Source organism: Micromesistius poutassou, assembly GCF_964030765.1.
Source record: "Micromesistius poutassou genome assembly, chromosome: 15".
NCBI lineage: Eukaryota > Metazoa > Chordata > Actinopteri > Gadiformes > Gadidae > Micromesistius > Micromesistius poutassou.
The window spans coordinates 6,084,140-6,110,101 of NC_140285.1; the positions used below are offsets into that span (position 1 = coordinate 6,084,140).

Genomic DNA, 25,962 nt, shown 5'->3' on the forward strand with positions numbered 1-25,962 from the left:
TTCCTTACAGGAGGTTTCGCTTGGCAAACACATCCACTCCCATTCTGTGTGTGTATGAGCCAAATCAGCCCTCTTCCAGAGTATATTAGCAGGTAATTTATCTGAATTCCCAGTTTACCGAGCCCCGCTGATCGGTCCCAGTCCCACAACATCTTGACAGCACTGTGCTGTTTACATCTCAAACCCTCCAATTCCTCTACACACACTGGAGACACACACCTGCTGCACTGAAAGCTGTGCTTATCTGAGTCTCCTGTAATTGTGACTCAACAGATTGGGGACAGGTGCTTTTGGGAGCGTTTCGGAAGCTGTTCCGCGATCACATCCAGGATGGCTGTCAGCAGAGACAGTGGTCTGTCCCTCGACGATTCTTGTTGTAGACAAAACAGAAATGTAGCTAACTACCACTTTCTGTGTTACTGGTACATACAAATTGTTTTTTTAGATAGATATTTACAGTGCAGGTACTATATTGGCAACGGTGCACATATGGCGCTATCTAGTGGAGACAATAGTACTGCAGGGGACAGTTGGTCACCTGCCACTGGTGTGTGGCTCATTTGTTATCTTGTGTTGGGTGTTTATCCAAATGACTTGCTATGAAAGTGTGTGTGTGTGTGTGTGTGTGTGTGTGTGTGGACAAACATTTTGGTTATTAGAAACAGGAGCTGTAGGCCTATCTGTTGGTAGAAGATGTTTAGAGCAGTTATTTGTTGTTTCCAACATCCGCAGTTAATTCTCATGATAAATTATTCATCTATTGAGGTTTTATGGTTTGCCCGTAAACAATGGTATCTAGAAGAGTTTTAGCATTTTTTTACCCCAACATAGAAATCAATCACCTTAGAAACAAGCTTGCCCTAATATTTTGAAAGTTTGCCTTTATATTTTTGAACATATGGTCCTTCCATCTTGGATCACAGGCTTGGAGAGGCAGAGGACCTGGTACAATGTTTCCCTCCAACTGGCCTTCTGTATCTCATCATTTCTTCCCAGAGTGTGGAGATCATTTGAATTCCATCCTGCAGCCTGTCTGGTTTCTATTGACCAGTGAACTTTCAGATCAGAGTAGGAGCGATTGAGGGGCGGGTAGACAAAGTCGAAGAGCATGATTATAATGACACCCTAAAGCGGACTGGGGATCCACATTGGATTGTATTGCTATGAGTGGACCATGTTCACTGAGAGTTTCAGGGTAAAAGCACTGCTTCCAGTGGATTTGACCTCAAGCTGCAAAACACTACGTGTAGTCAAAGATGCATTCATTGCTGTGTTTGTTTGTTTTTTGCGTATTGACTGCTTTGAGAAGGACTTGAGACTTTAAAGGCAGTTGTCTATAACCTACTTCTGTCCTTCTTTCCTTCTGTTGACTTTCTGTTTGCCCCAGTGGGGTCACAGCCCACTGCAGATCAGGAGTTGCTATGGAAACGAAGGCCTCCTTAGAAACGTAGGGGACGAAGGTAACATTAATAACCTGGTTTGTAACATGAGTGGCCTCGTTTCATTTCTAATGAATGTGGCATTAATCACCAGGCAGCTGTTTGAGTACTTTTTAAAATTGTAATAAAATCACGACTGTTGTCCTGTCCCTCTAATTTCAGTTTTAGTTATTCTCAAGGCTATCAAGTGACTTAAGTAACTGTGGTGTTTGTTTTCATTTTTAAATCGTTCCTACATAATTAGGAGGTCTTCCCCTATGGAGTTCCCCCATGAGTCATTGATCAGGAACCTGAACGGGTCCCAGGACTGAGGGCCTCACAGGCGTTTTTTTAGAATTGCTTGCCCTTTTAGTTTCTATCTCTATTGCCCCTCGGCCCACTTACCCACCCCTAAACTACGGCAGCACGGTATCGACGACATTGGAAATAACAGAGCAAGGTCAAAGAAGGGCCCTTTTCATTCAATGGCTGATATGAGATGTTCTTGAGGAAGTAGATTTAAATTCAACCAATTAAGCACTCATTTTTAATTAGTGACTATCCAGAACACATGTAACACTTTGGAAAGTAGTTTAAAGTGTATTCCCCTCACAGGAACAGATGCTAGGCTACTGTAACTCTGCAAATCAATGGAAACAGCTAACGGAAAGCAAATGCTAACGCAGCGAACCCCCCTTCTGGATGTACAATGATGAATCTGTAAACAACTCGCCGAACGTTAATTTACATGTATCTTGGCATGTCCCTTTAAGTCTATATGATACTTACATTTAATACATAATAAAATCAACATTTCATGAGAGATGCATCTATGTGGATGGTAATACTTAAATATGAACATTAAGGAGATTATTTCAGACCCTTCTCTGTGACTAAGCACTGGCGGAACCGTAATGGCCAAAGAATAGAGAGGGCCAAAACAACTGCTGTTGCATGGGTGGGGAGCACACACGCACACACAGTTTATACAACTGTGTGCATCCCCTAAATCCCTCATCCATATTCTTTCTCAATGACAGTGCCAAACTAAATTGGCAACCAGTAGTGCTTGACAGAAGTGGTTCTACAATATCAGATCCAAGCTTCACACTCCCAGTGCACGAGAACACCACCTGATCCTTATATCTCTGGCATAAAATATGAGACTTGACAGTACTTCTGCTGTATAATGTAATGCAGTGTAAGAGTGTCATGAGCAACCCTTTCAAAATAAATGACAATAAAATTAAAAAAAAGATGATTAAAAAGGACATAAAAATAACCAATTTATTTTTTCCATCCAAAATAAAACATCTTTCAGATACAGAAATGTAATTTGACCACAATTTCTATTATTTATTTGCATAGTTAATAAAATATATAGATATGGATATATATATATATATATATGGATTTAACCAACAAAGTTTGGAGGTCAGTGTTGAGTATTGGCATATAAAGGTAATTTAGCTGTTCACTTGAAAAGTAGGTGTGTGTGTGTGTGTGTGTGTGTGTGTGTGTGTGTGTGTGTGTGTGTGTGTGTGTGTGTGTGTGTGTGTGTGTGTGTGTGTGTGAGAGAGACCTCAGGCACATGGTTTGTTCTGCTTGTATTCTAATGACCTAGTGATTGTTCCATTCTTAAAATTCTTTGCAAACCTCAAAAGCACTTTTCCTCATAGAGTGGAGGGGAGTACAGAGTGGGCTATAGCTGCCCCCACATACAGATACCATTATACACCTTGGTTAAAGACATTATGAAATCCCCCCCGCCAAAGTGAACAGCCTTTTAGAGGTCGTCCACCTAAAACACAACAATATAGCAAGTTCTACTCGCACACAAAAACACACCAGAGGAAGTAATATCAGACATAAAAAATGTGAAAATCGTCAGGTTTGGCCATGAAAGTGGAGCTCGGACACCTTAGACTGTCCATTATCGGTAGCCACTGACCGGAACCCCCCCCCCCCAAAAAAAACCATAGCTTGAATAAAATAAAACATCACCTTCCCCCACCACACATACATGCACCGGCTGTGACTCTCCCAACATCACATCAACGTTGGAGTGTTTCATCAGCCTGCCTGCGGTCCAATAAACAAAACAGGGTTATTTGGTAATTCCTCCTGTAGTGTTTGCTGTGATGAAGCAAGGCCACAAAGCACACTGGCACCCACTCAAAATGTCGAGTGTCAATATTCTGTGCCACTCGATCACGATGACTTTTAGCACCTTTCCCCTTGTTGATAAGAGACTTGTTATGTTATCAATAGATAGATGCTTCTCTTAGAGAGTGATGGACAGTGGGGATAGGGATGATAAACATCCCAGTTTCTTAGAGGGGGCATATTTCCACCTGGTCTTTCACTACTGCTTGGCAGTACCGTGCAGAATCCCCTTACTGAGATGGCCTCACAGTATAATTCAAATCACAAAAAGGTTTTCCAGAACTTTCAGTACGTGTTGGGTTGATGGAAAACTAGGACTCTTGAAGTGTGTCGTTTAGTGGTCGTTCTCAAAGTTTGTAGTGTGACATTTTGTCATTTCCAAACTGGCTCACCTACATTGTCATCTGTGGGCGATTCATTCCTGTTTTGACTATGGTAGACTTTACAAGAACTGCCAATAGTGTCCTAAAGATTGGAGTGAGAAACTTTAGAATTTGGTTTCTAGTAACAATATTCAACTCAACATTCAGTCCTTCTGGACGTTCACATACGTAAACAACATCCTTCAGCAGCATTCCCTTAGAGTAATCTTTTAAAAATAAGTTACAAATATGAAAAATTTTGCTTGATTAGGTCTTTCAAAATAGAAAACATTTTCTCTAGTACTTAGTTTTTTTACAGCAAAACATCATTGGGTGTGAAATAACCTATGAGGACATCAACCCGCCTCCCTCACAAATGGAGTGCGTCTTAGCTCATCAAACCAGCTGTAAACCTTTAAAAATATAGATATATGGTTGATCTGATTGATGTCATTGAGTTATCCCTTGGTTTAAGCTTATTTAAATGTCAAGCTTTAAAATGACACCAAGATGAGAGGAAGTGAATTGATAAAGCATCTTCTGAATGTGGTTTTCGTTGCCAAGTTTAGATGCTGAGACGTTGTGGTGTTATTTACATCATACAATTTAATCTGTCCCGTGGTACTTAAAAAATATTTTTTGAATAGACGTTAAGAGATATATTTATATATAGTCACGAAAAACTAGACTCTGCGTGCATCGAGAGCTTAGCACAATCCAAGGCCGGGGGGCAAAAAAAACAAAACGATCCATCAGTATTGTTGTACAACCACTGTGCCATCTCCTCCCAAATAAAAAAAAGACACAACTGTGAAAAACTACCGAAAAAAGTAAACGGCAATATGAAAACAGTTCCTCCACTGACCAGCTTTCCTCCCAGACTGTGTTGAAACACGTGAATGTAACGAAAAAACGCAAATAATGTAATGCTCGACGTAACGAAAAAGTGCCAACGTTATTGGGAAACAGAGTCCGGCTGGGGTGCTCCGTCGCCGATCACCGGCTCGGGGGCCCCGTCCCCGTCCACCTCGGGGGCCCCGTCCCCGTCCAGCTCGGGGGCCCCGTCCCCGTCCAGCTCGGGGGCCCCGTCCCCGTCCAGCTCGGGGGCCCCGTCCCCGACCACCTCGGGGGCCCCGTCCCCGACCACCTCGGGGGGCGCGTCCAGCAGCTCAAACATGTCGTCCAGGACCTGCCACAGGCAGCTGTCCAGTGGGAAGTCGTTGTCCACCAGGTTGACCAGGAAGTAGTTGTCGTGGATGTACTTGATGATCATGCGCGAGGGCGACTCGTCCTCGTACAGCTTGGCCCATTGCTCGATCCACAGGGCGAAGGCCTCGTCCTGGGTCACAGAGAGAATTACAAAAAGACAATATTTATCCATGTTTTCCATCTGTTCCTGAAAACATGGCAACATATTGTATGGCTGATTCCCCTCTCCTGGTCAGCTTAGTAGAAAACGTGCACACCCCTCACCTTCCAGTACATGAAGCTGACGGGGTCCACCACGGTGGGCTGGACGATCTCCCGGCCAGGGAAGATCCCCCAGGTGACCGCGTTGGGCTGCATGTCCTGGGCATTGGTCAGATTACGGCCCTGGGGAGGACATCCGGGAGGAGCATTAGTTTGCTTGACTTTTTTTTGTTGCAGTGTTGCAGGTCTTGAAAAGGACCGATATATATAAGCATGTATCATTCATGCACGCGTGATGGTTACCTGCACGTTGACGATGTGGTAGTTGACGCGGGGCTCGTACTTCTTCAGCACCTTGAGGAGTGCGGTTACATTTTCACTGGAGGTGAAGAACTCCAGGTAAGCCTGGGGAATACATAACATTAAGCTTGAATTACAACCCTGTACCCAGTTGGAATAATGCGGATAATCCTTCCAAAATGAGACAATGTACATTTATATTTTAGGTTGAATTGACCACTGATGCCTGGGAGTCACTGCAGCCTACCGTTATACAGTCAAATCTACAGTCATTCAGCACTTGGCCTTTTCTGCAGTCGAACACAGCTAGGGTTTCAGAGGCCAGAGAAGGGTCCACCCCTACCTTCTGGAAGACGTAGCCCCCGGCGGGCCCCCAGCCAGCGATGGGGTCTGAGGAGGGCTTCCCGTTGATGTTGGGCTGGGAGTTGATGGTCAGGACTCCCCGGCGGTTCACCTTCTCCAGCTCGTCCTTCAGCAGGTTGGTCTCCGTGGCTAACGCATCGTCGTTCCACGGCAGACACATCACCTGGGAGACCGGAGAGAGGTGTGTTATGATTGGCTTGTACCATCACCTAGGAGACCAGAGAGAGAGAGACCTGTTAGGGTTGGCTGGCAGCAGCACATCACCAAGGGATCAGGGCGTACCTTGTGCCCGCCGCGGTTGGCCTGCGCCGTGATGTAGCTGGTGAACACCTCGAAGACGCTGGTCTCGCTGGTCAGCTCCTCACCCCACATCTTCAGCAGGGCATCTTTGGATGACTTGCTCTTGAGGTAGAACAAGTAGTAGTCGTTGAGCTCGCCGAACGCCGGGGACGATGAGTTACCCCTGGGGGGTAAAGGAGGACATTCACTGACTTAAGCTTAAGATGATCCAACTAAGTTTTGTAACATTTAGGTTTTTGGCCACCAGTACCTGAAACTGGCAAAATATCCTTACCTCTCAGAATATATTTACACAGTACATTACAGACTACAAATCTAATTTCTAAAATCATTATAATGTGATCTAAACATTAATAAAGAGGACTTAATTTTTGGTTCATGTCTCAGACTCAGACAACTCAAGTGACGGTGCAATTGCAATTAAAATACAATAAACACATCCACTCTAAAAAGGGCCCGCAGTTCACCACCAGGTGTGATGTTGATGAGCCAACACGTTACTTCTGGTGGGCTGATATTCCCCCCAGTCTAACACACACTTCAGCGATGTGAGCATCTCCAGGGAAGCAGCAGTGGACGTGGATGATGGGTCCTCACCATCGTCCGTTGGGGAAGTCGTCCCAGTCCTGGGTGCGGTAGATGTAGCTCTTGGGTCTGGAGGCCCAGAAGATGGGCCGCACGTCCTCCACCTTCCGCTTGGGGTTGGCGCTCGTGGCCCAGGGTAGAGGCCGTCTGAAAAACACAGAGAGTCAGAGAGCCCAAGGGGGTCACAGACAACAAAATAGACAACAAAATGGTCTGTAACACCCCCTCCTCTAATTGAACATCCTGCTATGAAGAGTGTGTGGATGGGAGAGGTTAGAAAGGTAGAGGAGGTCAATGTGCTCAATATTATTATCATTACATGTTGTCTTAATTTGATTTATAACATCAACACCTGTCCAGGGACAACAGATGTAAATTAGCCTTGTAAATTAGCCTAAAATCTGCCACAATTATATATTGTGCATTGTCCCTGTCAAATAAATGTAAAATAAAATAAAATAAATAAAAAATAAAATGTGTAGTCGGGCTTATGGCTGAAGGGGAGAGTACGGCAACTGTTTGTGCAAACTGAACTGGCAGAGATAGTTTTTAGTCTAAGCAAACAGACATTTTGTGTAATCAAGTATTAACTGGCAATGAAAAGAGATTGTGACATTTTATCCAAAGAAAGTTAAAGTGACACAGGTTTGTTTTTTTCTACCTGTGCTTACAAAAACTTTTGGATGGGGAATTAAAAAATCCTAACCACTACATTATCTTTTCACTAGTATGATGTTTTAGTGAAATTATTTTCAAACAACTATTATATTGTTAGTTGCCTGTATTGCGCTTTCAAAAGTAACTAAAAACCCCATATAAATAGTTGTTTTCTTATTCATTCAGTAAAAGTCATTGTTCGATTGACAACCTAGTAGTTCCAATACATTCACTCAGAAAAGGTACAAAAGAAAAAAATGCTTTGTTTGTTTGACAGCCTAGTGACCATACACTACCTACCAGTAATAAAATCTTTCCTATCCATTCACCACCATCTGCTACAGAGTATCTGCACCAAAGGAGGAGGCCACCCACCCACACACACACACACACACACCCACCTTGGGTCTTCTATCCAGAGGCCCAGCTGCCGCAGCACCTCGGTGGTGGCCACCTCACGGTTCAGAGTGTAGAAGTGCAGGCCGGGCACCTCGCCGCTGTCCAGCAGCACTCGGCACATCTCCACCGCCTGGTGGATGCCGTAGCTGCGGATGGCCGCGTCATTGTCCTTGATGGGCTCGATCACCTGCATGATCTCCTCCGGCACCTCCAGCTTGGATAGCTTCACCAGCTGCCGCAGCGACTGGTAACCCTGGGGTGGTGGGGTGGGTTCTGCATTTAAAATGTTGCTTGAAGCAAGGCAACTTGCTTGAAGCTTTAACCAAGGCACATGGACTGATGGATAGTTAGGTAACGTTTAGTTTAGTCGTGAGGGCGACTGACTCCCAGACGAAAGGTTCTGGGTTCAAACCCTCATGTCTGCAGTCATCTTTGAGCAAGACCCTCTAACTTCTACCTACTACTTAAAGGCCATTGTATCCAAGACAATTCACTTTAGAGCCACTTACACTAAAAGCGGCAGCTGAATAAATAAAAAGCAGTAGTAGTAATAGTAACAATCTAGCCTATTGTACCCTTTACTCCTTCAGGCTACAAAGTCATACATTATTTTGGCGTCTTATATTGTATAAATACATAGTTAATCTTGTGTTGATACACCTGCTGAAATACCATTAACAACAATTACTTGACCTGCAGCAGGAGCACAAGTTTAACAATGCTGCCATTGGGCAACCACGTAGAACCCAAACCAGACCGACCCCTCAGCAGGGGGAGTCCGGGAAGGCCAGGTTACCTGGATGGGGAAGACCCCTGGCAGGATGGGGACGGTGATGCCGATGGCGCGGCAGTCCCGCAGGAACTTGAGGAAGGTGTCGGCACGGAAGAAAAGCTGCGTGATGATGAAGTCGGCGCCCGCGTCCACCTTCTCCTTCAGGTGCTGCAGGTCGTCAGTGTAGCTTTGGGCTTCCGGGTGGCCCGTGGGGTATCCTACACATAAACACAACAAACACAAACACACACCCTTTTAGCTAACCTGTTAACGGTCATAGCCGTAAGCAGGTCTGACAAGATGCCATTTTGCCTGAAACATTTTGGCTCAATGCCTTGCTCTACCAGCTAGACCAGATCTACTATATACTATATGAGAAACAGTATGTTTTTACGTTGTGCCATGCTCTGGAGATTTTAAACATCAGGCTGGTTACAAACTCACCAAAGCCGTCTTGGACCAGTTACTCTATAATTGCACTTATGAATAAATGGCTGCATTCCATTAGTCGTTCTGTAGCGATCCCACTTTCCCAGGCTTCCTCCCCTGAATCTACAGTATTGAACGACTAATGGAACATATGCCTCTGTTTAGTTACAGAAGTGGACACCAATGGAGGCCTACCGGCGACGCAGATATCGAAGTAGTCGTCGAACTCGGAGCGGATGTGTTTGACGAGGTCTGTGGCGTAGTTGAAGCCCTCCTCCTCGTCCTCCCAGTCAGTTCCCAGTGGGTCTGAAGGTGTAGCAGAACAAGTGACCGTGAGAACACGCTTCTACACTAATAAGTGTAGAAGGATTCTTAGGATTCTTCATAAAAATATACACGATAAGTGCGATCAATTATAAAACAGGTGGCTTAAATCAAGCGATCTGATTGGTTCCCAACTGTTGTATATTGAGCGTATACACACAGCTATGACGACCGTTCAGTTTACAGAGTTCAGTATCACTCCGCGCCTAACTCTAACTGTTGTTTATGTATATATAAAAGGAATAGCATAGTTCACTGAAGCCTAAAATTATGTTGATTGATGGAGAGGGTGGAAATGTTGTAAAGCATTAGGCACACGGTGAGTGAACTCGATAGAAGGCTGAATTGCCGGCGAACCAAGCTACCATCTCTAGCCTAGCCTTCTCTCTGAAGGACACTACAGTGTGTTGTATAGCAACTGCCGTACACTTTGCAGGCAGCCAGGAGGGACTACTTTTTTGTATTTGTTAAAAAAAACGCTTTTCCAACTTTCTCGCTTTTTCAAAATTGAGGGTGTCTATGATTTTCATTTCGCTATACTTACGTAACCATTTTATAAAAGCAATAGATCACTTCAGTCATTGAAATGTTCTCATTATCCCACAGTTACCTCACGTACCACAGCCTGTCGTGATCTACTGCTTAAATATATGATACTCATGTCATACGGTACTATCAGTGTGTTCCAAAAGAGCATTCAGAATGACAAACCTAGTTGGCAGAAGGTTGACCTTTAGACCCTAAAACACTCTCAAATGAGTCCATATCCAAATGTGTTGATGAGAATCCACAGTAATGAGGAAACTAAAATTGTAATGGTAGGGAGGAAAGTAGTGGTGAGGGTGTTCTGGGCAGTTTCTGGGTTTCAACCCAAATGTCCACAGTCTACCTGTAATGTCATGTAGTCACTATGGATAAACGCTCCGGCTACATAGTCATTCCTAAACCCAACGAGGCCATTTCATTCTCCCGTACCTCCTCGGAGGGCCATGATGTTCTTGAGGCCCAGCTGCTTGGCCTTTGTCAGGTAGCCAGTGATGGTCTCCTGGCTCTGGTTGCAGCAGGTCAGGTGCAGGACACTCTCCAGGCCACAGTAGTTGACCGCCGTGCTGGCGATCATCATGGAGGACGTCTCCTTGTTCGAGCCCGGGTCTCCCGCCGGGTGCCAGGTGATGTCGATGAACAGGGGCCCTCCGGAGCCCATGCGGTCAAACCTATGAGCAGACTCACACTTTAGTATAGAGGGGGGAGGGTTGTGTATTTCTTGGGGAAACAAACACGAGTTATCATACTGACATTTCCTCATGGACAGATTACTTGGCAGTGTTCACAACCTTGCAATATGTGTCTCTGAAGAGATCTGAAGAGATACTTTTAATGAATTACTAGCAAGTACATTAACATGGGTTTTACACCACAAGATATTTTTCAATTGCTTGGCCTGTCCTTGGAATGCCCTGCTACTGCAGTTAGTATTTGTATGGCTTAAATCTTTTGGTCAATATTTTGACCAGAAGATGAGTACTAATATGGTACTTTGAATATCTGCCACTTGAATTTTTGTATATGAATTAGTTAACATTGAAGAAATTATATTTGAAATCGTTTTTTTTTTTTTTTTTTTTTTTTAAATGGTTCAACTTGAAATGCAATATTTGAATTTCAAAGTGAATTCTAAACAAATTAATTCTGACAGCCTTGTTTCCCAAGTGTAATATTACAATGTCATGAAGTTAATTGGGTTTAAATTTAGTTATACAAATTATAATGCAAAACATTATAGCAGTTATTTGCTTCCATTACAGTCTCCCATATCGTCAAGAAATTACAATAACAATCCTACAATACAGACATTGACAAATCAGGCCCTCTGATCTGTGCACCTTGGCAAGAATCAACTGTGTGTCTCAGACTACAAAACAAGTTCAGTGGCTGCTACAAAAAAAGAGTGCATGAGTCACGTTTTGCCATGCTCAGAGTGTTAGGGAGAGTCTGTGCTGCGACTTGAAACATGCCGTCTACAAGTAAAGTCCATGCAACCTGATTTGCACCAGTCACAGTAACAAATTAACAATTTATCCAAGCATTTCGTTCAGAACCAAGCTTTTCCCTTTTACTCTGTGTCATGAAATTCACTATCTGCCTCTTCCTCTAAATAGCATTGGAAAATAATTATTAAAAAAAAATTTTTGGGGTGCTGAGATGTACTTTAGGTGTGCTTGAGCATCGGAGTTTGTGTATCGAATAGTACCTGCATTACACTAAATATGGGTCTTATATCAGAAACAGTGACAAAATGACAAACAAAAAACTTTTGTTCACTGGCTTAAAGGACAGTGACAGTCAGTGACAATGAATAACGTCAGTGAATAGCGTTTAATAGCACTTTATTGTTGTCAAATTGCACTGCATGTCCCCAATGGTTTGATTATTACTTCCCGTTTCATGTCAAGGAAAATAAAACTGTTCCATGTTTCACAGAAGAGCTCGTTCGGAGCGTTGAACTGAGAACACCCTCGGTTACGAACGATATTTAGTTTCTTTCATACTCAAAAAGGTAAACGCAAGAAAAGTGGAGACGTGACTATTGATACATACCTAGAGATGAGGTTGACAGCTCCACTGGCGGTGCGAGGGGGGAAGAACTCCAGTGAGAACCAGGGGTCTCCCGACTCCATCCTCTTGCGCATCTTCTCCCGCAGCCGGTCCGAGCGGTCGGCGTCCAGCAAGGGGGTGGAGCACCGGGAACTCTCCTTGGAGCTCTCGCCGCCGCTGTTGCTCGCCCCGCTGGAGTCGCTCTTGCAGGTCTGCCAGCTGCCGTCCACCCGCTGGACCTGGTTCACCATGGTGCTGGGAGTACACTGGGAAGAAAAATTAAAACGGGGGGGAAAAGTCCATCATTATGATGTTGACATACGTTGTGGTTATGGTTGCGTGTAAATGGAGCGAAATGACGTTACATTGTGGGAACACCCCTCCAAATAATACTTATTAGGCCTTTGCATAGTCATGTGTTGTCTTAAAGTGTCTTGTGTTCATCACATACATTTTTTTCCACACACATTTATTGAAAAAAGTGACACATTTGAAACGTCACGGTGTAATTCGCACCCTGGTAGATGGAAAATGGAAAACTAAACACAGGAATGCTTTGCATGGGGTGTTCTTTTACATTAGCAAAAGTGCTACTCAAGTAACGGAGAATGTTATGATACTAGCACGAGTGCGACACATAATAAAACAAATCCATGCAGTGTCCTAGTGTTGACCTTTGTCCGTGTGCCTATGCCACGGGAGATTGAGCCCACTCCAACTGAATGATAATTACCCTTTCTTCGAGGGTCGGCGGTGAAATGGGTCGCTCACTGTTCCCCTTGGAGCCCCTCGTTGTTCCCCCCGAACACAACGTGAGAGAAGTGAGAAGGAGTACATGCTCTCTGCAAGTCGCTGTGATCGTCCTGTTTAAGGGTAGTAGCAGCTGCGCACATTTTACGCATAAACACTTCACTAATTTATAGTACCACGAATGTGTATATAATTTAACTATACAGAATTAATGTGTCATCATAATGGGATGGTAAACATTTTAATGCTTCATATGTACAATTTAAAATGAAACCAAAGCCGGTGACGCTTTGTGTTTATGGCGCGCAGTTTTGACGGCTTTGATACAACTGCTGTTTTTTTTCGTCACATGACTTCGATGTGGAGAAAGATGCTGAGGGAAATACGAAGATGGCGTGTTGTGGGAACATATTTTGTTGCCAATGTTGTGCAGGTGAAGGAGAGACGCGGACACCCGAAGAATTGGTCAGTAATGATTATATTAATTTGCATTGCATAATTAATGTGTTGCGTTGAGCAGGTATGTTAACCTTGTGGGGAGTGAGCTGCTCTCTTGTTGCTGCCCCCAAGTCTCTGTTGTCATCAGAATCTGAATCAGATATACTTTAGTGATCACCGGGGGTAAATTGGGGCACGTTACATTTGGTCCCACTCTAGAATAATGTATGAAATAATGGAAAAAGTGGAGGATACCAGAGTATTTAACAGTTTAATTATTGAATAATGATGTGACTGCTGAGGTTTTCATCCACTCCAGGCCATCCTAGGGGAGCTCAGGGAGGAAGAGGAAGAAATTCTACCAAGAAAGGATTACGAGGTACGTCTACTCACAAGAAACAGCAAGATGTGATGTGGGTGATGGATAGTCTTGTGGCTAGGGGTGTTTGATTCCCAGCCGAAAGGTTCTGTGTTTGAACCCCAATGTCCATAAGTCTACCTGTTGACGTCCATGAGTAATATGCGATGCTCTTGTGACAAGTTTTCGACCTCACTGTCATGAATGCTAAATGTCTTAATGTTATGTAAGTAAATAGCTGTTGTAACTCACAGCCTTATTTGATTCTGTTAGAGTCTTGACTATGACCGCTGCATCAATGAGCCATATGTGGAGGTTCTGGAGGGATTGAACAACAAGGTACACCCACTCTGCTCTAAATTATTACATGTCTATCAAATGTCAAGTTACTTCATTGTCTTCCTTTTTCAGTAATAAAAAATCTCTTCTGTGAATAGAAAGCCAAGAAGTATGAAGCAGTGCGTTGGGTCCTGGTGTTTGCCATTGGAGTCACAGTTGGCCTGGTATGTCCTGAAATAGTGTTCTCTGTTCAGTCCTAGCTTTTTTCAGAAACCAACCAAGAATGGTGTTCAAAATCATGGTGTTGCTGTCTCTTTCAGGTGGGCCTGTTTGTCGATTTCTTTGTACACCTCTTCACCTCAATCAAGTTCAGCTTGGTGGGACATTGTATCCTTAAAGACGTCACGATTTACACACTCCATCACACATCCAAGTTGGTATCATGATCAAAGTGGCAAGGTCATCGGGTTGGCGTTGGGATGTCCAAACCCCAATGGGTTTTTTTTACCTGTAGGCGTCCTGGAGCAAAATAAATTATCTCAGATCCAGTCATAGATCTGAGATAAGTAGCCAGTCTCCAACATGTTGATTTAAAACCTTTACGGACAGTATTCTACTGTGTACTAGTGTGGGCCAATTTTTGTGTTCCCTGTTAATAGCCAATTATGCCCTTACGTATTCTTGCTTCCAGCAACATGATTGGTCCAAACAAATATAAAGAGAAAGAAAGAAATACCCCATTCACTCAGACCACCCAGCAAATGTCAGATACATTTTCTTTGGATAAAATCCTCTATGTAAATATATACGATGCACTCTGATAACTATATCACTGGAGATCTACCTTAACCTTCGTCTGTGTAGCCGTGGAGGTGTGCAGTGAGAAGGGTTGCCTGGCCCTCTCTCTCCTGGAGCTGCTGGCCTTCAACCTGTCCTTCGTCTTCATCGCCAGTATGCTGGTCCTCATCGAGCCAGTAGCAGCAGGCTCGGGAATCCCCGAGATTAAAAGCTACCTGAACGGGGTGAAGATCCCTGGGATCGTCCGCCTCAGAACGTTCCTCTGCAAGGCCGTTGGGGTGCTGTTCACCGTGGCCGGAGGTGAGGACGTGGCTCTGCTCACCATCGGGGGTTCTCCTGTTTATAATGTATATGATATACAGGAGAACAACATTTTTGTAACGTATATGACGAATAGCCTTTTTGGTTTGTATCAGCACTTCTCTCAAACAGATAAGCTAGGATTGTGTAATCAATATAGGGTTTGTGATGTTCTGCGAAGACATGTAAAACCAAGCAACCGATGTAGTACACACTGGTTGTTTGGTTCTAATAGTTGAAGCAATGATGAGGGTAATAAATAATTATGTTGGTTGGGTTGTTTTTCTTCTGACTGTCTTTGCGTGACCAATCAGGTATGTTTGTGGGGAAGGAGGGACCAATGATCCACAGCGGAGCTATCGTGGGGGCCGGCTTCCCCCAGGTACTGAGGGCCTTACTTTACTGTTGGTTTGACCCAGAAGGTTGTTGTCAACAGCATAGATGAACAGATGCAAATTACCCATGCCGTTTTTTTCTTTCACGTGAAGATTACTGTCTGTTTCCCCATAGTTTCAAAGCATCACTTTTAAGAAGATTCACTTTGACTTCCCCTACTTTCGCAGCGACCGGTAAGATACATACACACACAATCCTCTTCCCCTCCCCTATTGGGGAGGGGACTATTTGGTAATTGTTTTCACTTGCTTTTGATTCGATGTGTCATCAAATTAAAAAATTATTAAATCAACTTTTTGAGGCAACCATGCGGCAGTACTTGGACATGGTTATCAACACTGGGACCTGGTTCTGTTCTGGGCCTGTAATTTGTGACCCTCCAGGGACAAGCGAGACTTTGTGTCTGTGGGGGCAGCAGCAGGCGTGGCGGCTGCCTTCGGGGCCCCTATAGGAGGGACCCTCTTCAGCCTGGAGGAGGGCTCCTCCTTCTGGAACCAGGCCCTCACCTGGAAAGTGGTAAGCATCATTGTACATGTTAGGACCAGTGGATCGCTTCTGTCCAGAAGTTAGTATATGCATAATGTACATGCACTTGGAACTAGCGATTGACATTCTAATAGGATTATATCTTCTATTTTGGTGTGTCTTAAAACAAGTATGTTGTGGAATTATTTTAAATAAAGATAACCGACTTGGGTTGCCTTTGTTTTACACTGCAATCTAAGGAGAAACAAGTTCACAAGCCGTTCAAAAATGTCTCTCCAAATAAAATTATCAAAAAGCCTTTATACCGTTAATAATTATATAATTGGCTGCACAACATAGCAACAGCCTTTCAAGGTTGGCCTCCTTGGCCAGTGATGAGTCAAGTAAAATGTGTAAAATAGGATAACAAAAAAAGGATAACATTTATATTAATATTCCTCCTCCAGCTCTTCGGTTCCATGTCTGCAACGTTCACTCTCAACTTCTTCCGCTCCGGGATCAACTTCAACAAGTGGGGCTCCTTCCAGCTGCCCGGTCTGCTGAACTTTGGGGAGTTTAAGGTAGAAAATGATCAATTTCACTTTATCACTTTAAATCGAATGATCCAATCCCATCGGTTCTCATTGAACCACTGAATCATTCAGTCTTAGTTTTCAAAAGTGTGCTGTAGCTACACCAAGATGCAACTCCAGATGATGATTCCAGTGTCTTTGATTCTCCAAGACAACTCAATTACGCACTCACCCCCCCCCCACCCCCTCCAGTGTATGGAAGGAGATAAGACATGCCACCTGTGGACTGTGGTGGACCTGGCGTTCTTCGTCCTCATGGGCGTGGTGGGGGGGCTGCTTGGAGCCCTCTTTAACTGCCTCAACAAGCACCTGGCCAAGTACCGCATGAGACACATCCACCCTAAGGCCAAGTTCGTCAGGTGGGTTCCCCTGCTGTCTCTGTGCGTCTCTTTCCCTTTCTTTCTCTCTCCCTTTCTTCCCTTTCTTACTGATACGTGTAATACACGTTAATACGTGTATTACCATTATCTCACACACACACACACACACACACACACACACACACACACACACACACACACACACACACACACACACACACACCTGGTGTGCCGTCATCTTGCACTGCTGATGTTGGGTTTACATAAGATTTCCTAATTTTATAAACTCACTATTACACTGTTCCTAACTTTGAATGTCAAAATTGTAACCCTACCTCTGGCAGGGTTCTGGAGAGTCTGTTGGTCACCATGGTGACGACGGTGGTGGTGTTTGTGGCCTCCATGACGCTAGGTGAATGCCGAGACCTAAGCCCCCCCTCCCACCGGAACGGCTCCATGACGGTGAGCTCTACCTCCCCTCCCCCGGTCTGCTCCCTGGGCAGGCTGTTGTACCAAGGCTGGGCGTAGCCACCGGTGGCTACTACCTAGCGCACAAAAACTCTTGATAGAATGTTATTAAGTTAGGTTGGCGTGTTATATTTTCCCCAGCATATGTTACAAAGGTCGCTTTAAAGTGGGGCCAGATTAGTTTAGTGTTTAGGATTTTCATCTCGTAGGCCAAAGTACTGAATTCAATCCCCCAATATTTATATTTATAATACTCAGAATAACCCTTACCTGCACGTTAATGACATGTTTCTACAAATTTGAATGCAGTCACTTTGGGAAGAGTCTAAACTTCTTTATTAATTCAGCTATTAGACATGGCCCAACAAATGATGTATTACTGCATACTGGATGTATAAAACAAACAAACCCAGCTACGGGTCCAGGGAGTACACAGCTGTTGTTTGATGGTGGCAGTGCTTGTTTCTGCTGCTGTCTCCTCCCAGCTGGGTGGGGCAGAGGACATCAACTCCACGGTGCGCAGTTTCTTCTGCCCCAACAGTACCTACAACGACATGGCAACCCTCTTCTTCAACCCCCAGGAGGCGGCTATACACCAGCTCTTTCACCAGGAAGGTGAGCACACGCACGCACGCACACAATATACACACTACAGGGATATTAACGTCACCCTTTTAATGGCAAATACCAATTCCAAGTATTTTCTGATGCATAGTATTGAGTATAATGACTTTAATTATGCACTATTTAGTTGTATTATATTTAGTTACCAATTTCCAATCGTATATTTGCCTGTATTGTTTGTACGTGTGTGATGCTGCAAGTCTCTGCTAAAGACATAATCAAACAAATCCGACCTGAACGGAGATAATCCCGACATTGTGAAGACGTGTGGACATCCTGTTTTTGATTTGGTCCACAGGAACCTTCAGCCCGGTGACGCTGTCTGTGTTCTTCCTGCTCTACTTCCTGTTGGCCTGCTGGACGTACGGCACGGCGGTGCCCAGCGGCCTGTTCGTCCCCTCACTGCTCTGCGGCGCCGCCTACGGGCGCCTGGTGGCCAACCTCCTCAACATGTAAGAGGAGACGGGAACGGGATGAGCTAAGAGGAGAGCCGAGATAAGATGTTAATGGTGTCCTACCGATGCTCAGATGTTGGTGTTCTTTTATATGACAGAATTGCCTCATTGCCATCTCCTAACTCTGTGAACGCAGTCAAATTTTGGAGATTTTCCAGAATCTGAGCAATGGGGAACGCAAATCCCTGACAAATGATCATCAATGGTCAAACTTTTCCCAGAGGAAATGTGAATGTTGCTGCTCTTTACCTTACCGCTGGGAGTTGAACCTTCTAACCACTACACTGCCCCTAAATCATTATTTGTTGATTCACAATGCGTTCTCGATAATATTGGCCCGGCTTCCTCAAAATGCATGAACGGAGACGTGTCAAAATGCAGGATGACATGGAGGAGGTGGGAGGGAAGTTCCAAAAAAAATGCTGAGAGATCTGTTCAAAGCCTTTAGTTTCACAGGGGAAACTGAGAAGCCGAGTCTCTGTGACCGCCCATGAACCCCCCGACACGCACACGCACACGCACACACACACACACACACACACATGCACACACACACACTGTGGAATCTGCTGACAGTGCGATTGTCACTTCCTCTGGTAGCACAGAAAAGTGTTGTGTTTAACCTCCTTCCCACTGTACACACAAACACACAATCCTAATCAAGGCTTTGAGCTTCCCTCGACTGTAAGTAAGTTGGGGCCTGGACAACTAATGAGGTTCCAGCTCCTGCCAGAATCTGCATTCTCACCTGCCACTCCTTGTTTTCTCTACCCTCATATTTTCAATATAAATTCACATCTATAAATGAATACTACTACTATTGATACATTTGGTTGCATTTAGTTATTTAAAGTTTGGTTGTCGAGGAACCAATGGAATCTTCTAGTTATTCATGTTTTAGAAACAACCAAACATGGTTTCAAAGTCTTCATATGAAGCATTTGGATAGCTGATGTGTAGACATAATTCATGCATGGCCCCTTCAGTCTCCCTGCCTGGACTATTCTGGTCCCTTGGACACCTTTTGTCTGGGACATCTTGCATCACATTCGACTCCATGGTGGCACACTGAGCCATCACATCCCCCTCCCCCCCTATGTGTAATCCAAACGCTGCTTCTGCACCCTGGCACGTTGCCTGGTAACACTGTCCCACAAGAGGGAGGATTTGCAGCTGCTCTCTCTGGCACCTCCGTGCTGGAATGGGCTGCCCTCTCCACCTCTTACCTGTAAACTCTACTTTTATCGAATGGTATTACTCTAGGAACTGGGAACTCTACAGGTATAGTCAAGGTACTTGCAGGCAAACGCTCCTTTTCTCTGCCCTGTATTACCTTTTCTATACCTCTACACTGTCCTTTTCTCTGCTGTCATTACCACTAGCTACCTGGACTTGTTTATAATAGCCTCCTCTATCCCATAGTCAGTTGGTTTGTCAGTTGGTTGGTTAGTGGTGGAGTTCATTAATCATTTGTTTTGGGGTCAAAGTACGCATTTTGCTTTGATTCTGTTTTATGAACCATCCAGGGAAATTGTCACATCTTTTTCTCTATTTCATTGTCACTTTTTCATTTTCACCATTAGAAACTTTGGGATGAACGTGTACTCAGGGACCTTCGCTCTGATTGGAGCGGCCTCCTTCCTTGGGGGCGTGGTCAGGATGACCATCAGCCTGACTGTCATCCTCATCGAATCGACCAATGAGATCACATACGGACTACCAATCATGATAACACTGATGGTAGGTATTAAGACCTTACAATAATTACAGAGTTAGTGTGGGCAGTGTTGAATGTAAAGTTGTTTGTTGATTGGTTATCGAGAAAGCGGCACACAGCGATATCAGTGGCCAAACCATCTGCCCATTCTGAACAGGCACCTTTTGAATGTTTAAACAGGAAGTGCACTCTGTATGAGAGAGCATTTATAGTATTTAAATTTCTTCTTTTATGTTTTTTTTTTTTAAAGATTTTATTGTGATTCTAAATCACTCTGCATTACCTTGTGCTATAGACATAACACTAGTGTGTTTGCCTTGCAGCAATGCTAATAAACCTTGCCTTGTGTTTCCCAGGTGGCTAAATGGACAGGGGACTTCTTCAACCACGGTATCTACGACATCCACATCCACCTGAGGGGCGTGCCTCTGCTGGAGTGGGAGACTGAAGTGGAAATGGACAAGTACGCTATATTCTGCATTAGTATACTGCACCCTGTTGTATGGGGGTTGAAAAGGCACAGAAAAGGCTTATAGAATTCTTCCCTATCAGATATTCTTAGTAAAGCTATAGTGAAGGGTTTTATTTTAGGAGACTTTGGTCATATTCTATGACACACTCTTTGCATCCTGCCAGAAATCAATCAAAAAGATTTATTTTCTCCATAATTTTTTCTTCATACTATGCACAACAGTAAATGTAACCCCCCCGCCCCAAAACCTCTCTCTATTCACCTCGATCTGTCTCTCCCCTGATAGGCTGACGGCCAGTGACATCATGGAGCCCAACTTGACGTATGTGTATCCGCACACGCGTGTCCAGTCTCTGGTAAGCATCCTGCGCACGACGGCCTACCACGCCTTCCCTGTGGTGACGGAGAACCGGCCCAACGAGAGGGACTTCATGAAGGGAAACATTCTGGTCAGCAACAACATACACTTCAAGGTAGGACATCTTGCATCCACTCTGTGGTCATTTGATATAGTTGCCATTTTGGATACATTTTGGTGTGTTGTGTTTATGATCTTTTAGTAGTTTAGCTTCCCCACAAATGTTGGTTATTTATCCTGTATATTTCTACTCTGTGATGGGTTATTGTTAAGTTCATATTGTCTGTGTGATCATACATTAGTATGAACAATTCCTAAATTGGTTCTCAAACTCAAACTCATACATCATTACATCATTGGTGGTTGGTCGCCTCAGTGCGCGACGCATTTGCATCTTTAGACCACCGGGGGGTGATGGGGAGCTGTAGAGAACCCAAAAAGCCTGCAGAAGTCTCAGACCTGCACCAAAAGGTGTCACCCATATTATCACCATATTAAATAAAGTCATTGATTCTCAGAGATAGAGAGCCAAAACCCCTCACTTAATCCTGAGCACACCTCAACCACGTTGTTGAGGTCAGCCTCAACACTCATATAATTAGAAATCAAGGCTGAATTCTGTTTCCCTTCAATTTTTCTTTAAACATATGTCTGTATTGTTGTTTTCATTTTTTTCTTTATTTTATAATTATCTTTAAAATGATTCCCTTGTAATAATTGTCCTCTTTTTAAAGTCTTGATTCCGGCCGATGTAAAGCCCTCTGAATGCCCTTGACGGGGAAGGGTGCAGCCTTCCCCCTCAAAAAAAAAAAACACCCATTAACAAACAACTTCCTGTCTGGTATCATATCATCCTACTTCCTGGCGCGCAGAAGGCGAACATTGTGACGCGCGCGGGGGAGCAGCGGCGGCGGTGCCAGTCCATGAAGTCGTACCCGTCCAGCGAGCTGAGGAACGTGTGTGACGAGCAGGAGGCCGCCGCCGACACGGCCGCCGTGGCAGCGGCCGGCGCCCAGAACGCCCAGGAGGGCGAGGACATGCTGCAGCAGATGCTGGACCGCAGGTTTGACACGCCCCTAAAGCACTCCAACTTTATTGATATCACACTTTTTGGTGCAAAGAAACAGTGCGATATAAGGGTATCGGCTGATCGTAAAGGTAGTGTGATTAGATCGCGTGACATTTCACCCATGAAGCGTATTAAGTGCAAATACCGGTCCACCATGACTGATGGTCATTAGGAAGCCTGCTTGAGACTAGCTACCAGCAGCTACTGTTCGGACTATGCAACCCTGGCTGACTCCATTCAGTGCAAGTCATCAGAGTATTTACTCAGTAAATATAGATAAATATGTTTAGCATTTTTTTAATGTAGATCGATCATTTTGATCTGCTCATTTTGAAAGTAGCTCGCAAACCGAATAAGTGTGGGAACCCTTGTTCTAGAATCTTCACACTAAGCTAATTAAGCTTATTGACACACGCAATATCATATCATGAGTGCAAAGTCCACACCATTAGTGAGGAACGGTGCTTTACTCACACGTTTGTCACGATGGTTGTTTGAAGCTCTCTTCCTCTCTCCCTCCCCTCGTCTCTCCAGGTACGTGCCCTACCCCAACCTGTACCCCGACCAGTCCCCCAGCGAGGAGTGGACCATGGAGGAGCGCTTCAGACCCCTCACCTTCCACGGCCTGGTCCTGCGCTCGCAGCTGGTCACGCTGCTGCTGAGGGGCGCCTGCTACGCCGAGAACCAGTCGGTAAGGCCGCACACACGCGCACACACACGTACCGTACTGCAGAGGCACGACGCATGTTCTCATTCAGTGTCTTATTGCATGCATTTCTTTTTTCATATGTTGAACATTAAGACAATGCCGTTTTCAAACTGTTTTTTCCTATTATTAATGCAAACGTTCTCTTGTGTTCATTGTTTAGGAATGCTGAGCCCTCAGTTTTTGTTTGTGTGATGTTTTTATGTCAGGTTTAGCACGTGGCCTTGGAAAATAATTGTTTGCACAGAATCCAAAAAGGCGTAAACTAGATGTTTACACACGTATACATTGTAGTGTGGACATGGCCAGAAGGATGCTGCTGTCTGAGTGTACAAGACACCAGCCACACTTACCTTTCCTGCTGTGTACCCTCTGACCCCAGAGTTCCACCCAGCCCAGGCTGTCCCACGCGGAGATGACGGAGGACTACCCCCGCTACCCCGACATCCATGACCTGGACCTGACCCTGCTCAACCCCCGCATGATAGTGGTACGCTCCGGATCAATACACTGGATCAGTCTACTAATGGTCTATTATGGGGGCGGGTCTAGTGTTGTGGTGAGAGTGGTTGACTCCCATCAAAAAAAGGTACTGGGTTCGATCCCCAATGTCCACAGACCGGTCAATCTCCTGTTCACCTCCGCAGGACATTACGCCCTACATGAATCCGTGTCCCTACACCGTGTCCCCCAACACACACGTCTCCCAGGTGTTCAACCTCTTTAGGACCATGGGGCTCAGACACCTGCCGGTGGTCAACGCTGTGGGGGAGGTGAGTAGTCCTTTCTGGGTGATACCAGGTTATATAAACCCTGTAGGGGGCTGTTACAGGGTAGACCCTGTAGGGCCCTGGTCCAGTGTAGACCCTGTAGGGGGTAGAGGTGAGTATATTGTAACAGCCGCTTAAAACTATGTGTGTAAATTCTCACACAACTCTTATTCAGTTTCATTAGTCTCAAGACGGCTGAGCTTACAGTTCTAAAGCTCTACCGGATGTACCAAACTGTCAACAACTCAAAAACAAATTTGACATAATCCTACATAAATCCAAAATGGCGTATTATCCTGAATTACATTTTTTGTGTATTTATTAAGTAAACATTTTAGCTACAATTTGTGAGTGAGTTTCAAAGAGCAGGTTACACACTGAAACATAAATTTTGGTTTGTATTTACAACCACATAGAAAATAAGGGCATACATTAGATATTTATTTCTAATCTTGCTTTCCAATCTGCCAAATCTAAGCGAGCGGTTTCACAAAACAAAGCTATAGAGAAGGATGGAAAAATGGTAAAGAAGTCCGTCTTGCGTCTTCCCCTGAGTGAGCTGGCCCTCTTTCCTTTGTTTCCACACAGATCGTGGGAATCATCACCAGACACAATTTAACCCACGAGTTCCTCCAAGCAAAGCTCCGGCAGCATTACATCACCATCTGAACACCTGGCCTCCTGTTTTTCCAGATGTTCTCCTGAGCTCCTCTCTACACACACACACGGTACTTAGACCCCTTGTGAACGCGTTAGACATGACCGTTTCCCTGTTGTTAAGGGGCCTCGCGTTCCCACACCGGCAGACGACTTTAGACTTTAGACTCCCTCATCGAAGGACGATTGATATTCTATCATTTAAATAGCACGACATGTGAGGTATGTTTCGGCATTATTTTATTCTAAGGGGTGCATCACTACTCGTATTGGCTTCTGGGTTATCAATATAGATATAGGTTATCAATATAGATCAATAGATACTGGTACATATCCCTAATACATTCAATTAACTATAACACAATACCACATCCGTTTTCCTGATTTATGCTTCTTTAACACATTGCTATCTTTGTATGAACTGGCAGATAATTGTGTGTGGGACTAAATTGGTGGCTCCACTCCTAAAAAGTGGTGTCTTTGCTTTCCTAACGTTATTTTATTTGTATTATAACTGCTTCATTTTAAGTTTTCGGTTTTCATGATTCAATAGCATAGCCAATATTATTGGGGGTAATTTTCAAATTTCCAAACACACACACACACACTAACACTAAGTGTTCTACCAAAGTGAAGTTATCCTACACTTGAACTTGCTCTTTTTGTCTTCTCCCTAATCCTAACCTACATTCCCCCCCCCCGCGACTAAACATCATAACCTCGTCACTGTAGCACTTTTAATTATGATTTTATTTTTTTTATCTGTAAATATAATTTTGTATTTGCCGTGTCTGTGAAGGGGAATGCAGTTGCACTAAAAGCTTGCGTCACTGTCGCAATGCGGGCCTTCAGCAGAGAGGCTTGTCTTTTTATAACAAAAAAAGTTCTCTCACCCCGCGGGTTCACCTTGAGACGGCCCAGTCCAACTGGGTCGCTGCGCTCATTAGCAGCATGTGTGCTGCTGCGCGTGGCAGTGGACAGAGTGCTCTCTCCTCTGAGATAATGGCAAATGTCTTTTTGTTGTTCTCTGTTCAGGGAAAGTGTACACAACGTGTTTACCTGTCTTGAGGGGAGATCAAGCCATGGTACTTTTTTGTTTTGTTGAGTGATTTTTAGTTGATCAGAGTTGATCATACTCCTTAAAGGGTCATTCAAAGGGGAAACGTTTTGAAGCGTGAAATGTTTAATTGTGAAATGGATCAATGTAGCATGTTTCCAGTTGGCTCGGAAACGTCAAACGTCTACTGAAGGACACCGTTGGAGCAGTTGAAGGTCATTGTGGTGAAATTTTATTTTTAAGACTAGACTGTAGAAGGGAAATGAACAAAGGAAGTAGGAAAGAGCACATACTGTAAGAGTATTCCAGTAAACTACCCTAATGGCACATTTAAGCATCAAACATTCCTTATGCATCGCTTATCCTCCTTTGTTTATTTAAGATATTTTTAGATTATTATTTTTTTAATCTGTTGACCTATGATTTAATGTATTTTTAATGTGTCTTTCACACACACACATTTGAAGTACAAACCAGCCAACGCAATCCCTGGAAAATAAAAAAGGTTGAAATACTCTTGCTCTATGCTCATCCATTACTTTGAATATGACTTGCATTTTATCTGGACTATGTGGTAGTATCTTAGTATTAAAGTCTCTGGTCGCTACCGTCAACGGATTACAAGGCACAAAATTGAAACATGGGAGGCCTTATTCAAAGTTGGACTTGAATAAGACTTGGAAGTTTCCATTGTTTGTGGAATACTTGTGTCTTATATGATGAACCTGCCTTGGAGATAGAGTTGTTGCGCTGTACTCGTTGTTGAAGAATAGAAACCAAACTCGGGGTAAAGAGCTTTTTGATGTACAATAAAAACAAATGCAGAAATCGC

General features: G+C 44.2%; 2 protein-coding genes across 2 annotated transcripts; one reads left to right on the forward strand and one right to left on the reverse strand.

The window, feature by feature from the left end:
• Positions 1–2,777: 2,777 nt before the first annotated feature.
• On the reverse strand, positions 2,778–12,906 carry mthfr (methylenetetrahydrofolate reductase (NAD(P)H)). Its single transcript, XM_084480100.1, has 12 exons — positions 12,814–12,906; positions 12,084–12,346; positions 10,461–10,699; positions 9,357–9,467; positions 8,757–8,950; positions 7,963–8,213; positions 6,917–7,051; positions 6,302–6,482; positions 6,000–6,182; positions 5,660–5,761; positions 5,420–5,539; positions 2,778–5,285 (listed from the first exon to the last, which is right to left on the reverse strand). The coding sequence occupies exons 2-12, from the start codon at positions 12,329–12,331 to the stop codon at positions 4,902–4,904; spliced, it is 2,148 nt and encodes a 715-aa protein (XP_084336226.1). The 5' UTR covers positions 12,332–12,346; positions 12,814–12,906; the 3' UTR covers positions 2,778–4,901.
• Positions 12,907–13,199: 293 nt separating this feature from the next.
• Positions 13,200–25,959, forward strand: clcn6 (chloride channel 6). The gene is made up of 22 exons (XM_084479076.1): positions 13,200–13,295; positions 13,588–13,647; positions 13,900–13,965; positions 14,064–14,129; positions 14,226–14,292; positions 14,770–15,003; positions 15,318–15,385; positions 15,514–15,572; positions 15,783–15,915; positions 16,332–16,445; positions 16,650–16,816; positions 17,122–17,239; positions 17,731–17,860; positions 18,168–18,321; positions 19,908–20,064; positions 20,398–20,504; positions 20,800–20,986; positions 21,744–21,934; positions 22,475–22,631; positions 23,029–23,136; positions 23,294–23,419; positions 24,005–25,959. Exons 1-22 carry the CDS (start codon positions 13,221–13,223, stop codon positions 24,083–24,085), a joined length of 2,625 nt encoding a protein of 874 aa, XP_084335202.1. The 5' UTR covers positions 13,200–13,220; the 3' UTR covers positions 24,086–25,959.
• Positions 25,960–25,962: the final 3 nt, after the last annotated feature.